The sequence below is a fragment of the Entelurus aequoreus genome, linkage group LG03 (assembly GCF_033978785.1).
Source record: "Entelurus aequoreus isolate RoL-2023_Sb linkage group LG03, RoL_Eaeq_v1.1, whole genome shotgun sequence".
In the NCBI taxonomy this organism is placed as follows: domain Eukaryota; kingdom Metazoa; phylum Chordata; class Actinopteri; order Syngnathiformes; family Syngnathidae; genus Entelurus; species Entelurus aequoreus.
Genome location: NC_084733.1, coordinates 77,010,322 through 77,024,779, shown reverse-complemented (window position 1 = coordinate 77,024,779; position 14,458 = coordinate 77,010,322). Strand labels below are relative to the sequence as shown.

At 41.8% G+C, this 14,458-nt stretch overlaps 1 protein-coding gene across 1 annotated transcript in view; it reads left to right on the top strand.

The window, feature by feature from the left end:
- LOC133646887 (protein unc-79 homolog) overlaps window positions 1-14,458 on the top strand; it is a 106,562-nt gene that overhangs the window by 42,343 nt on the left and 49,761 nt on the right. The window contains exons 15-19 of the mRNA XM_062042777.1: window positions 1,975-2,098; window positions 5,894-6,034; window positions 12,580-12,795; window positions 12,966-13,193; window positions 13,336-13,477. Coding sequence (XP_061898761.1) covers window positions 1,975-2,098; window positions 5,894-6,034; window positions 12,580-12,795; window positions 12,966-13,193; window positions 13,336-13,477 — 851 coding nt within the window. The remainder of the gene's footprint in view (window positions 1-1,974; window positions 2,099-5,893; window positions 6,035-12,579; window positions 12,796-12,965; window positions 13,194-13,335; window positions 13,478-14,458) is intronic.

The window sequence follows — 14,458 nt, the reverse complement described above, 5'->3', positions numbered from 1 at the left end:
TAAAGTACCAGTAGAATGGAAAAACAAGTTGCCTCTATATTGAAGCTATTATCATACATATATGATTTATGACACCAAAAGACTTGCAACGTTTGCTAGTAAACAGATATGATCAAAATACTATCAATTTCACACAGATTCTCGAGCAATTTTTTAGAGTTAATGAGCAAACCAGTCACATGAGCCGTGACATAGCGTTGGGAACCACAGATCTCTTCCCCATCAAAAATGCTCATCAAGCAGACTTTGTGAGAGCCTTATATTTTTAAGCCTGAACACAAGGAAGATGAGCAATAAGTTTCAGCAGCCGAACTATATTGCTTTATTGTAAAACTATAGCATCCACAGCATTGCTAGGAGTTAAACATACAAACTAACCAAAATACTTAATAATAAAACAAACAATTACTGTACAATTTCCACTCCTGCTGAGATGCCGACCGATACGACGCTCACATAATTCCGTTTGGATGAAGATTCAATCGCAATCCTCAAGAAGGGTTAAAAAAAAGTAGCTGCAATGAGCGTCTTTTTGTATCTTTTTCGCCATCTCGCGGGTCGACCAGCCTGTCAGACCATGGCCATATTTGTCTACTACCAGGTGAGAGATGCATGAATTATAATCTAGAATTTACTTTTAGCAAGTTTGAGACAAAACAGAAGCAGCCGCCGGCTCAATGTGTTCAACAATAGCAGCATTAGCTCACTGCTATGAAATAGCTAAACTAGGCCGTCTGTGGTAGCGCTAATAATAACAATATCACTCATATTTGGTTAATTTTCATGGGATGACATGTAAATGAAGTATTGTTGGCGCTCTCTGGATTTATTTGCGCAATACAGGACCCTCGATCCGTTGGCTCAATTCTCAGCAATTTATTTACGATTTCGAATGCATAAAAAAAGCCCAATATACGGTATGTGTTTTTGTCTTACATAAGGATTGTGAATGATAGACAGCACATCTCGTTCCAATTTTTGCGTATTATCAGTGTGACTGATCTGATGATATGGTCAGAGTGCAAAAGCGTTCTTCAAGTGACATCATCCGACTCCGAAACTACGGAAGTTGCAGACAACATTCGGAGCGGAATATTCAAAATAGCCGACTGAATTTGTGGCATTTTGTGATGTTTCAATGGTATTTTGATATATTTTGGGATTGTAAATACAATTGCATATGGTTTAATGTATACAATGAAACACAATTCAGCATGTGAAGTCAACTTGTTCTTCCATTACCCTGGTCCTTTAAGAGATGCAATCCTTTGCGCACCAGCTTGGCAGATCAGTTTTGCGTGCAATATCAAGTTTGCGCGGGTTTTAGTACCTGCAAACATTTTTGGTAGATCAGACCCTATGTTTTTAAGGTACAATCCAGGGGTCGGCAACCTTTACCATCAAAAGATAGATTTTTTCTCTTCTTCAACTAAAAAAAAGCCTGGAGCTCCGAAACAAAACACAAAGTTATATTTGAATTTTTGTATTTTAGAGGCCAACTAATATGTCCATGCAAAATTTAACTATTGAGTCTAACACTCAAGAAGCCAATGTATTTCTCTTGAACAAACGTCTCTCCATGCACTGCACACAAACACTTCACTCCCCTTTATTTGCCTTACTTGCGCCCGTCCAGTCACCTACCAGGACATGTTCACTGCCTCACAGACAGTGGGGAATGATAAGAACTATTTTCAAAAATATGCATTTCCCACTTTTTCCGCATTTTGTCATAGATAACAATGTGGTTCTGCAAGGCAATGCTCCTCAACATTCCCATTTAACCCCTTATTTTTAAACATGTTTACCATTTTTAGAATTATATTAGTCCATTCTGTTGACATATGCCCAACTGCCTTCCTTCTGCAAACTTGACTTTATTCCCATTCGAGTGCTGTGCTGTTATGCGATCAACCATTTCATGGATGTGCAGTAGTATAGCATAATTAACATCATTCTCCTCTGTTAATGCAGCAAGATGTTTGACATTGAGCTGTGCCCCCTTCCCTTCTCCATGGAAGAAATGTTTGGCTTCATCAGTTGCAGATTCTCTGGCTACCCAGCATCTGTGCAAGAGCAGGCTCTGCTCTGGTTGCATGTAAGCACAGACACACACACATGCATGCACACAGACACACACACGCACACACACACACACACACACGCACACGCACACGCACACGCACACGCACACACACGCAAACACACTTCCCCTTGACCATCCTGTGGTTCTGTCCACAGTGCGTGTGAATTGAACAGGTTGTCGCAGAGTGTCAAGTCTGGGCAGGAGCCTGCTGAATATGGATCTGGGTCACTGAATGAGACTGACACAGAGAGGAGAGATTTTTGGATTTCATCACATGTGCACTCAGAGCTTGCTGCCATGGATCATTTTCAAGTTTTCTGACACAACTGCAATGGAGAGATTGCAATCATTTAGCTTTCGTAAATAGGTCAGATTCAGATCATAGAGAAAAGTGCTGCTCCATCGTACGGCACTCTTATTACGTATTTATTTAAAATCAAAATAATGAAAAAAAGCTATGAAGTAATATATTTTTGAATTTGTACAGGTTTTGTATTGATGCTAATGTGGTTTGATTTTAAAACATCATTGGCAACACTAAATGGTCCTAGGGTGTGTGAATGTGAGTGGGAATTTTGTCTGTCTATCTGTGTGAGGTGGCGACTTGTCCAGGGTGTACCCCGCCTTCCACCTATGTGCAGCTGAGATAGGCTCCAGCACCCCCCGCGACCCCGAAAGGGACAAGCGGTAGAACATGGATGGATGGATATATAGTAGCAGACTAGAACAATGTAAAACAGGCTGTAATTTATCAAGGCCAACAGCTTATTTTTTTATTGGCTCTTGTCCCACTGCAAAACTAAAATTAATTCATGCTCACTGTAATGATTAGATATGATATTAGATATACGGAATAGTAGGAAGGGGATTCAAAAATACCCATTTTTTTCAATTTACCTCAAACACGAAACTTGACAAATTAGGGTGTGCACTGTCGCCACTAGACAGCAGTAGAGTGTTGAATATCCTGAAATGTGTTTTGTGGCAATTCTAATTCTGACCACAGTGTCAGGTGCTATTTAGAGTGGTGCTTTCCATCATTTTCAACAGACTGCATTGCAAAATTATTAACCCCCTACCTTTCGCTCACGCGAGATCCACCCAGAAATGGGTCCATATACTGTAAATCCCTTCCCAACTGTACACTAATTTGCCTTATCAACTATAGCACCATGCTAAGATGTCAATGTTTTGTTCCCTGTAATTTTTGGTAATTTCATTTTATTTTCATGAATGGAAATTGAAGAACAACAAATGTATGGTTTACTTAAATTTCACTTTAAAATACAAAAAAAGAAATTAAAAAACAAAGCTTTCTTCGTTTTTGGTGTCAAAGAGCAATAACTCCCTCCCTCTGATTTTTCATTTTATAATGCATATAACACGAATTTTAACCCCTAATGAACAGAAATGGAAAAACAGAAAAATGTGACAAACAAGTTTTTTCATATTCTGCCACCAGAGCCATAAGTAGCAATTTAAAGACAGGATCGCAGATTAGCCTGTAAAAAAAAAATACTGTACTAAAGTGTTGTATCGTGCATTGGAAAATAAGTTTTTGCCTCAACTTTCACGTGATATGTGCGTGGCGATTTCTCTAGATGTCAGTTCTTGTTGTGCAATGTCTAAAGCAGGGGTGTCAAACGTACGGCCCGAGGGCCGGATCAGGCCCGCGGACAATTTTATCCGGCCCGCGGGATGAGTTTGCCAAGTATGAAAATGTACCTGAAATTTTTTAATGAAAGAAACTGCTGTTCTAAATGTGTCCACTGGATGTCACAATAGCAATTCTTTGTATTAAAGTTAAAGTACCAATGATTGTCACACACACACTAGGTGTGGTGAAATTCGTCCTCTGCTTTTGACCCATCCCCTTGTTCACTTCCTGGGAGGTGAGGGGAGCAGTGAGCAGCAGCGGTGGCCGCGCTCAGGAATAATTTTTGGTGATTTAACCCCCAATTCCAACCTTTGATGCTGAGTGCCAAGCAGGGAGGTAATGGGTCCCATTTTTATAGTCTTTGGTACGACTCGGCCGGGGTTTGAACCCACGACCTACCCATCTCAGGGCGGACACTCTAACCACAAGGCCACTGAACATGTGTAATAGTGCCTATTATTCGGGCACTATTGACAAGTGATGCACCGAAAATTTGGTCTTCTTAATTAGAAACCGAAACCGGATGTTGTGATAAAATATTGTTTCTTTGGCCTACCACTAGGTCAGGAGTGTCAAACGTACGGTATTTTAATACACACACACCGAGCACCCACTGGCAGAAATGTAGATCGGCACCTATGACAGCATCAGTCAAGGAAAATTATCAAACTACATAAATAACATACTGTAATTTGATTTTGATAGCATTTTTTTATCTTGATAGATTGGACATTAACACCAGTGAGTTGACTGATGAACATTATTACATAATTTATTCAGAAAATATAAATAACAACAAATAAAGTATCTATATTATTAACGGCAACAGGTAATTGTAAAAAAAAACAGGATTTGGACAATTTCAGAATGTTCTTGTTCTATTTTTAAACAAAGAAAACAATCTGAAGTTGTCTTTATTTTTAAGTTATCGTGCCGTGATTTTACCAGTCCGGCCCACTTGGGAGTTGATTTTTCTCCATGTGGCCCCCGATCTAAAATGAGTTCGACACCCCTGGTCTAAAGTAATTGATGTGAAGGGCTCCATAGACATTTTAGCCAGAGGCTCAGGCATACGGTTAGCGTAGTAATAATCGTCGCTTTTATTTTGAAAATAAAAACTTACGGTGTCAGAAATATGAAAAAACTTCTGCTCTGTTTTTCCGTTTCTGTTTACTCGAATGACCATTTCTGTCAAATGAAATATAAAATGGAAATCTAACTATTTTTTAGATGCAGTTTCTGCTTTTCGACACCAAAAATTGATTTAGTTTTTGTATTTTAAAATGAAATTTTAGTTTTTCGATTTCCATTCATTCCATTTAAATTGAATGACCAAAACATATGCTGACCTAATATCGTAGCATATATTGATCTACACTGGATAGGTTTAACATATTTCCAGTAATGCACAAAAGATATCTTGTGGTCCCTTAGCACCCTATAATTGTTCAATATGTGGCCCTCGCTGCAAAATAAGTTTGGACACCCCTTCTATACACATACACATGCATGTGCCAAATGTATAATAGTTTATGTGGTGGCATGTGTGAGGTAAATACCGTAATTTCCGGACTATAAGCCGCACCTGACTATAAGCCGCACCAGCTAAATTTAGGGGAAAATACAGATTGCTCCATATATAAGCCGCACCCGACTATAAGCCGTAGGGTTTTGATGTGTAATTACCGTAGTATATAGGGGTTCCTGCTACCACGGAGGGGATTGTCGGGACAGAGATGACTGTTTGGGAACGCAAAGCGTCCCATTTATTAACAATAAATCTTTCAATCATTCAATCAAACTTTCACATCTTTGACATGGCGAACAGCATTCGTGCAGAGTACAAATAAAACAACGGTGCAAATTAATACAAAGTGTTCGCCTGTACGTTATCAAAATAACCAGCCTACCGGTATATGAAAAGTCAGTCTTTAATCATTGTGTCATCGTCTTCCTCCTGCGTACTAAAACCACCGAAATCCTCTTCGTCGGTGTCGGAGAAGAACAGGCCGTAAAAAAGCCGCACCGTTGTATAAGCCGCAGGGACCAGAACGAGGGGAAAAAGTAGCGGCTTATAGTCCGGAAATTACGGTAGAGGACTTAGTGCTGGCCTCTTTAAATGATACAATGTGTATTGTTTGGTCCTGTAGGTGCTATCAGAGCTGGATATCGTGGTGCCTGTCCAGCTGCTCATTGGGATGTTCTCGGATGGTGTGAACTCTTTGAAGGAGCTGGCCAATCAGAGAAAGTCACGTGTTTCCGATCTGACTGGCAACACCGGAGCTCGTCGGGTGAGGAAGACAAAGTGATATTTCTTTGCCATAACAAGACATTATTTATATATTTTACCGCTCATCGTTTCAACTCTTTATTCAAAAGTGTCCTCGTGTGATTGTATCACACAATTAGAAGGTCATTTAACAAAGGGCACAATGTAAATGTAAAACCTTGTCATATTTGAACTGTTGTTGGATTTGATCTTCCATTCACCGTGATGTGCTGGAAGTTGCCATGGTAACTCCCAAAGACTAAATATAGATCCCTTAATGGTCTTAATTTAACTTAACAGCAATGTACTGTACTCATTTACCGTCAGTGTTTTGTGCCTGGACATATCATGGTTTAGGCTTAGCTCTTTAAAGTTCAGTACCAGAGCATGTTGCATCATGATATTTATTTACAAAACACTGTACTAAGAAGTGACTGCATGATCCAACCACCTTTGTCACCAGCACCAACTTATGTAAGAACAGAGACACATGTACAACACAGTGATACCTCGGTTTTTGATAGCAATCCGTTCTAAAAGGTTAGACAAAGACCGAATTGTACGAAGACCAAAGCAAGTTTGCCCATTAGAAGTATGTAATGCAAATCCAATTGATCAAATCCACACAGCCAAAAATATGAACACAAAACACATGTTATAGGGAATATTTAGAGTTTTACATGCAGAAAACAAAGTGAAATACATATACCGTATTTTCGGGCTATAGAGCACATCTGTATTTAAGCTGCACCTGCCAAATTATAGAAGAAATAAATGTTTAAATATATTACCAGCACCGGACTATAAGCCACAGATACATACCGGCAACAAAGATTTTGTAAATGTTTATTTACAAATCCCAAAACCAGTAAAGTTGGCACATTGTGTTAATCGTAAATAAAAACTAAATACAATGATTTGCAAATCCTTTTTTAACCTATATTCAATTGAATAGACTGCAAAGACAAGATACTTAACGTTTGAACTGGAAATCGTTGTTATTTTTTGCAAATATTAGCTCATTTGGAATTTGATGCCTGCAACATGTTTCAAAAAAGCTGACACAAGTGACAAAAAAGGACTGAGAACGTTGAGGAATGCTCATCAAACACTTATTTGGAACATCCCACAGGTGAACAGGCTAATTGGGAACAGGTGGGTGCCATGATTGGGTATAAAAACAGCTTCCATGAAATGCTCGGTCATTCACAAACAAGGATGTGGCGAGGGTCACCACTTTGTGAACAAATGCGTGAGCAAATTGTCTAACAGTTTAAGAACAACATTTCTCAACAAGGTATTGCAAGGAATTTAGGGATTTCACCATCTACGGTCCGTAATATCATCAAAAGGTTCAGAGAGTCTGGAAAAATCACTGCACATAAGCGATGATATTACAGACCTTCAGTCCCTCAGGCGGTGCTGCAACAAAAAGCGACATCAGTGTGTAAAAGATATCACCACATGGGCTCAGGAACACTTCAGAAAACCACTGTCAGTAACTACAGTTCTTCGCTACATCTGTAAGTGCAAGTTAAAACTCTACTATGCAAAGCCAAAGCCATTTATCAACAACACCCTGAAACGGCGCCGGCTTTGCTGGGCCCGAGCTCATCTAAGATAGACTGATGCAAAGTGGAAAAGTGTTCTGTGGTCTGACGAGTCCACATTTCAAGTTGTTTTTGGAAACTCTGGACGTTTTGTCCTCCGGACCAAAGAGGAAAAGAACCAAAAATTGGTCTCCTCAGTTCCCAAACGTTTACTGAATGTTGTTAAAAGGAAAGGCCAGGTAACACATTGGTAAAAATGCCGCTGTACCAACTTTTTTGCAATATGTGGCTGCCATTAAATTCTTAGTTAATGATTATTTGTAAAAAAAAAAATTAAGTTTCTCAGTTCGAATATCTTGTCTTTGCAGTCTATGCAATTGAATATATGTTGAAAAGGATTTGCAAATCATTGTATTCTGTTTTTATTTACGAATTACACAACGTGCCAACTTCACTGGTTTTGGGTTTTGTACAAAATTATTATAAAAGCCCTGATCAAAACAAAACAGAAGTCATCATCATGGACCCACTAGCTGTGGAAGCTAGCTCTCTAATCAGCAGGGGCGTCACAAGGTTTGAAGAAGAGGGGGGGGGCTGTGATGCTTGCGCGCTTTGAGTTACACAAAAAACACAAAATACATCTGAATAGTTGAAAGTGGAAGTGTAAGAAAGCTTCAGTCCTCTTTAGTAAGCATGAGATGGCCCAAACACATGTTGCTTGGAAAAGCTAGCCGGCAACTTGCACCGGGGGTCCCCAAATTTGCCGTCCCCTCCAGTTTCTCATTATGCCCATTGAGTTTTTTCTTGCCCTGATGTGGGATCTGAGCCGAGGATGTCGTTGTAGCTTGTGCAGCCCTTTGAGACGCTTGTGTTTAAGGCCTATAGAAACAATCTTTGATCAATTGATTGAAACAGGGAAACGTTGCACAGATGATAGCAGCGGAAACCAACTTGTTGACCTGAAAACAGAGGAGGTTCTGGTGGAAAGAAACTTTCTTGCCTCTAAAACGGGCTGGACGTCCACCCAAAGATATGTTGTCGTGCACAACCTCTTTGAGTCAGAATTTTTGCACTTGCAAGATGTTTTTGCTTACAACTTGTACTGTATTAGAATCACACAGCTAAGACTGAACAAATCGAAATGGTTAAAAAGCAATATGGTTAGTTTTCGGTAATTACTGTAATGATAATTTAAGGGATGTAGGAATGGGTGATATAGACGACCACAATAACCTGCCATTTATGGTGAAAATGATACAAGTGAAGATAAAAAACACCCATAGAACTCCACCTTTTTGACTGAGTCTATCAGTGCATCCAGTCTTCACAGCCCCCAAAACACTACTCTAAAATAACACTAAGGCTATTAAAATCAATTAAGTTTAAGGAGCACTCCTATACTGCAAAGCTGTAGTAGTGTGATCTGTTTATCATACGGTATGGAAGATATTTTTCTGTCAGCAATATTACAAACATTATTATTACCGGTATGAGTTTTATATAACACCGTGTATGGTGGGGATGGTGTTCTGCTGACCTCGACTGCGGATGTTGTGGATCGGTGGAGGGAATACTTCGAAAACCTCCTCAATCCTACCAGCACGTCTTCCTATGAGGAAGCAGGGCCTGGGGAATCTGTGGTGGGCTCTCCTATTTCTGGGGCTGAGGTTGCCGAGGTAGTTAAAAAGCTCCTCGGTGGCAGGGCCCCAGGGGTGGATGAGATCCGCCCGGAGTTCCTTAAGGCTCTGGATGTTGTGGGGCTGTCTTGGTTGACAAGACTCTGCAACATCGCGTGCGGGGGCGGTACCTCTGGATTGGCAGACCGGGGTGGTGGTTCCTCTCTTTAAGAAGGGGAACCGGAGGGTGTGTTCCAACTATCGTGGGATCACACTCCTCAGCCTTCCCGGTAAGGTCTATACAGGTGTACTGGAGAGGAGGCTACGCCGGATAGTCGAACCTCGGATTCAGGAGGAACAGTGTGGTTTTCGTCCTGGTCGTGGAACTGTGGACCAGCTCTATACTCTCGGCAGGGTCCTTGAGGGTGCATGGGAGTTTGCCCAACCAGTCTACATGTGTTTTGTGGACTTGGAGAAGGCATTCGACCGTGTCCCTCGGGAAGTCCTGTGGGGAGTGCTCAGAGAGTATGGGGTAACGGACTGTCTTATTGTGGCGGTCCGCTCCCTGTATAATCAGTGTCAGAGCTTGGTCCGCATTGCCGGCAGTAAGTCGGACCCGTTTCCAGTGAGGGTTGGACTCCGCCAAGGCTGCCCTTTGTCACTGATTCTGTTCATAACCTTTATGGACAGAATTTCTAGGCGCAGTCAAGGCGTTGAGGGTATCTGGTTTGGTGGGTGCAGGATTAGGTCTCTGCTATTTGCAGATGATGTGGTCCTGATGGCTTCATCTGGCTAAGATCTTCAGCTCTCACTGAATCGGTTCGCAGCCGAGTGTGAAGCGACTGGGATGGGAATCAGCACCTCCAAGTCCGAGTCCATGGTTCTCGCCCGGAAAAGGGTGGAGTGCCATCTCCGGGTTGGGGAGGAGATCTTGCCCCAAGTGGAGGAGTTCAAGTACCTCGGAGTCTTGTTCACGAGTGAGGGAAGAGTGGATCGTGAGATCGACAGGCGGATCTGTGCGGCGTGTTCAGTAATGCGGACGCTGTATCGATCCGTTGTGGTGAAGAAGGAGCTGAGCCGGAAGGCAAAGCTCTCGATTTACCGGTCGATCTACGTTCCCATCCTCACCTATGGTCATAAGCTTTGGGTCATGACCGAAAGGACAAGATCACGGGTACAAGCAGCCGAAATTAGTTTCCTCCGCCGGGTGGCGGGGCTCTCCCTTAGAGATAGGGTGAGAAGCTCTGTCATCCGGGAGGAGCTCAAACTAAAGCCGCTGCTCCTCCACATCGAGAGGAGCCAGATGAAGTGGTTCGGGCATCTGGTCAGGATGCCACCCGAACGCCTCCCTAGGGAGGTGTTTCGGGCACGTCCGACTGGTAGGAGGCCACGGGGAAGACCCAGGACACGTTGGGAAGACTATCTCTCCCGGCTGGCCTGGGAACGCCTCGGGATCCCCCGGGAGGAGCTGGACGAAGTGGCTGGGGAGAGGGAAGTCTGGGCTTCCCTGCTAGGCTGCTGCCCCCGCGACCCGACCTCGGATAAGCGGAAGAAGATGGATGGATGGATGGATGGATGGATGGATGGAGTTTTATATTACAAATCAATCAGATAGTGTTATGATGCGACTTCAGTGGGAACTCTCCCGCGCTCTGGTCATATAATGGTGAATAATGATGACGCTTACTATAAGTGTATTCATTATTTACTGAAATAGACGGATACAAAATTAATACTTGTCAAATTAGCAGAAACAGGTGACAATAATGTTTTAGGAACTGACGTCAATCAATGTTCCACCACTGATCTTGCCCACTGTCTGCTCTGATTTGCTAATCAGAGCAGACATCGAGGCAAAACTGCAAGAGACATCTTCTTTCATAATAGTTTCTGTGGTTCAGAAAATGTTGACTTTGACTCCACAGAATCCTTGAAATTGCCACAAATGTGCCAGTACTGAGACGACTAAAATTGAAACATTTTTACTTTGAGTTTACTTCCGTAAACACTGCAGGGCACATGACTATGGTCTACCTCGACCTTGCTAAGGAAATAGTGAAAATGTGGACTGGATTTTCAGTATAGTAATGCAGGCGTTACTGATGGAATGGATTGGATTGGATAATGAGCGCTGACAAAGGGTCTTCAAATGATTTATAATTATAATGAATAATGACAGGTTATATTATTATTTATTTAAACTCATATTCCTGCATATTTCTATTGTAGTTTTCTGCATTTTTTATTATAAAAGAAAGAAAGAAAGAACAAATTAATCACACCAAATTATTTAGGGGGCTTAAGAAAAATATATATAGGCCTAACGACGCCGATGCTAATCAGCTAAACAGAATCAATAACGCCACGGTGACGTTTTGGTGTGTTTACAAAACTGAAACAATACAAAAATAATGCCATTGTAAGTTAATAATACTAACACAGACACTTGTTAACGCGTTAGCATATTTGCTAATACTAACGACGCAAGCTTGATTACATTACGATAGCACCTACAAATATGCATGAAAACACTACAGACATCACACATGGGACGGTTTAGTAAGTATGAATTGTTTCATTTCAGTTATATTGTAAAACTTACAAACATTGCTTGGAGTGATGAATGAAGAATCCTTTGAAACAACGCTATGGACAAATAATTCCGGTTCAAGGAACGAAACAGGAAGTACATTTTCAAACCGCAGCACCTGCAGTGAGCAAACTCATCCAAAAGATGGCAATAACACACCTTCTTGGTGTCTGTAGAGAGAAGATTTTTTTATTGACATGACTAAAGGAGACAGTCATGGTTTTGTTCATCGTTCTGAGTGTGTTGTATGAAGAAAAAACACTCACAAATAATGCAGACAAATAAACCACTCTGTTTATATGGCATCCCACCTCGAAAAGAACCAATGACCATTCTTCACAGAGACTGATTCCTTGTTTGGGCACACAATTACGCACAATGACACAAGGACAAATTGACTAATTTGTTATACGCAATGTTTGGCGGTAACATGGCCGAGATGGTGTAAAAAACTGGGGACAACTTTTATCAGATATTTAACCTATTCAGTGGCCTAGTGGTTAGAGTGTCCGCCCTGAGATCGGTAGGTTGTGAGTTCAAACCCCGGCCGAGTCATACCAAAGACTATAAAAATGGGACCCATTACCTCCCTGCTTGGCGCTCAGTATCAAGGGTTGGAATTGGGGGTTAAGTCACCAAAAATGATTCCCGGGTGCGGCCACCGCTGCTGCTCACTGCTCCCTAGTGTGTGTGTGACAATCATTGGTACTTTAACTTAAACTTAACTTTTGTTGAAAACGCATTATACGACAAGAGGGGCTTCGGAAAAGGTATGTCAAGAGTCATAGAGTGATGGTTTCTCTCCATGCAGGTGAGTGTGGTGTCAGATCCAGGGCGTCGTGGCCAGCACAACACCCTCAGCCCCTTCCCAAGTCCATTCAGGAGCCCGTTCCGCAGTCCACTACGCTGCAGTCCGTTTAAAAACTTGGGCCATGCAACAGGCCACTGTGCCTTAGATTTAGACTGTGAGGACGACGACATGAACCTTGGCTGCTTCATCCTCATGTTCGACCTCATCTTAAAACAGGTGAGCTTGTTAGGTTGAGTGCAGGAGTGTAACTCGGTATAGTTCTTTCTCATGTGGGGACAGGTGCAACAAAGCAGGGTCAATAATACCCACAGGTGGGATCTTGAGATTTGTGCGTCATGCTCCACTTCTTGTCTTTCTAACGGTCGTCTTCTTGCCCCCTGTCCCAGATGGAGCTGCAGGATGATGGCGTGATGCTCGGCCTCGACACCAGCCATGGGAAAGATATCGTGGGGATTATAAACAATGTTTTCCAGGCCCCGTGGGGGGGTTCACACACCTGCCGGAAGGATGAAAAGGCCCTGGAGTGCAGCCTTTGCCAATCCAGCATCCTGTGTTACCAGCTGGGCTGCGAGCTCTTGGAGAGGCTGACCCCCCGGGAGGAGATTCGCCTGGTGGTAAGAGATGCAGCATGCACTTTATACCACTGAATGTTAATGAACCTTGTGTGCTTGCCAGATAAAGCTTTATATAGCCTGCCATGTCCCAAACCACAGTGCCCACATGTGACAGGCATATTTGCACTCTTTTTCTGTGCAGGAACCGACAGATAGTTTAGAGGAAACCTTACTAGTGCCTCAGACAGATTTTTCCCACGGGGCGGAGAACGGAAGCGAGGAAGGAGACAACCCGGGGGTAGCACACACTGACAACCCCAGCAACCACTCTCTTGATGATGCACGTAAGTGTCAGCTCCATACAACATGTTGTCACAGTACAATCTGCGGACTAAAATAACATCACATGCAACTAAATAAACAATAACTGATGTCTGAAGTCTCTGTGCTCCTGAAGTGGTGACAGGTGTGTCCATGGACCACATTCTGCTTTGCGTTTTGATGGAATATTTAGTGTGTGAATGCTGACAGGCAAGCATCTGCAATTATGCAATTGTCCCTCCTGAAAACTTTGTTCAGCTATTTTGCTGCTTGTTTGAATAGAAGCAGTCAAAATCTAAATGTGACGCATGAGCTCATTTCCTACTACTTAAACACTTGAAGGTTGTTTAGAAAAGTTCAGTAATGAAATTATGAACAGAAAAAACAAATGTCATCCACCATGTTGATCACAGCCTCTAGGGGGCATCTTTTCAAATGCATATGCATTTGGCATTGCAATGTTAGCAACCTCTTTCAAGGAGCTCGCCAATCAAAGGAAGGCACGAGGCCTCTGATCTTACTGGCAAACATAAAAAAACAAGATATCTTCCCATTGCTGCTTTACTCCTGTTTTGATGCACAGTTCTTACATCGGAAAAATCACTTTTGTATGATATTAAAAAAACAACAAAAAAATAACAGTACTGAGCAGCGGTTGCTCAAGCTATCATTAATGGACCTGCTAATCTTGTAATATCAGGTATTCATTCAAAAGATCTTGTGGAATCTTGTGCTAGACCTTTCACTAGGTTTAAAACGTTTTACTAACCTCATGATATGGCAATTCTACATTATATAGAACAGAAGTACAATATTTTATAAACATATATTTTACATTAGTCTGAAAAGTTGGAAATCTTGGGTAGGACCCCTTAAAACTGAAACTTTGATGGCGATATCTGCAGTGGAAACGGAGTGCTGCATGCAGGTAGATATTTTTGAAAAGCAGTTATGTTTGTTTTGTTTATTATTATTAGTAGTATTAGTCATTAATTTATTTTTGA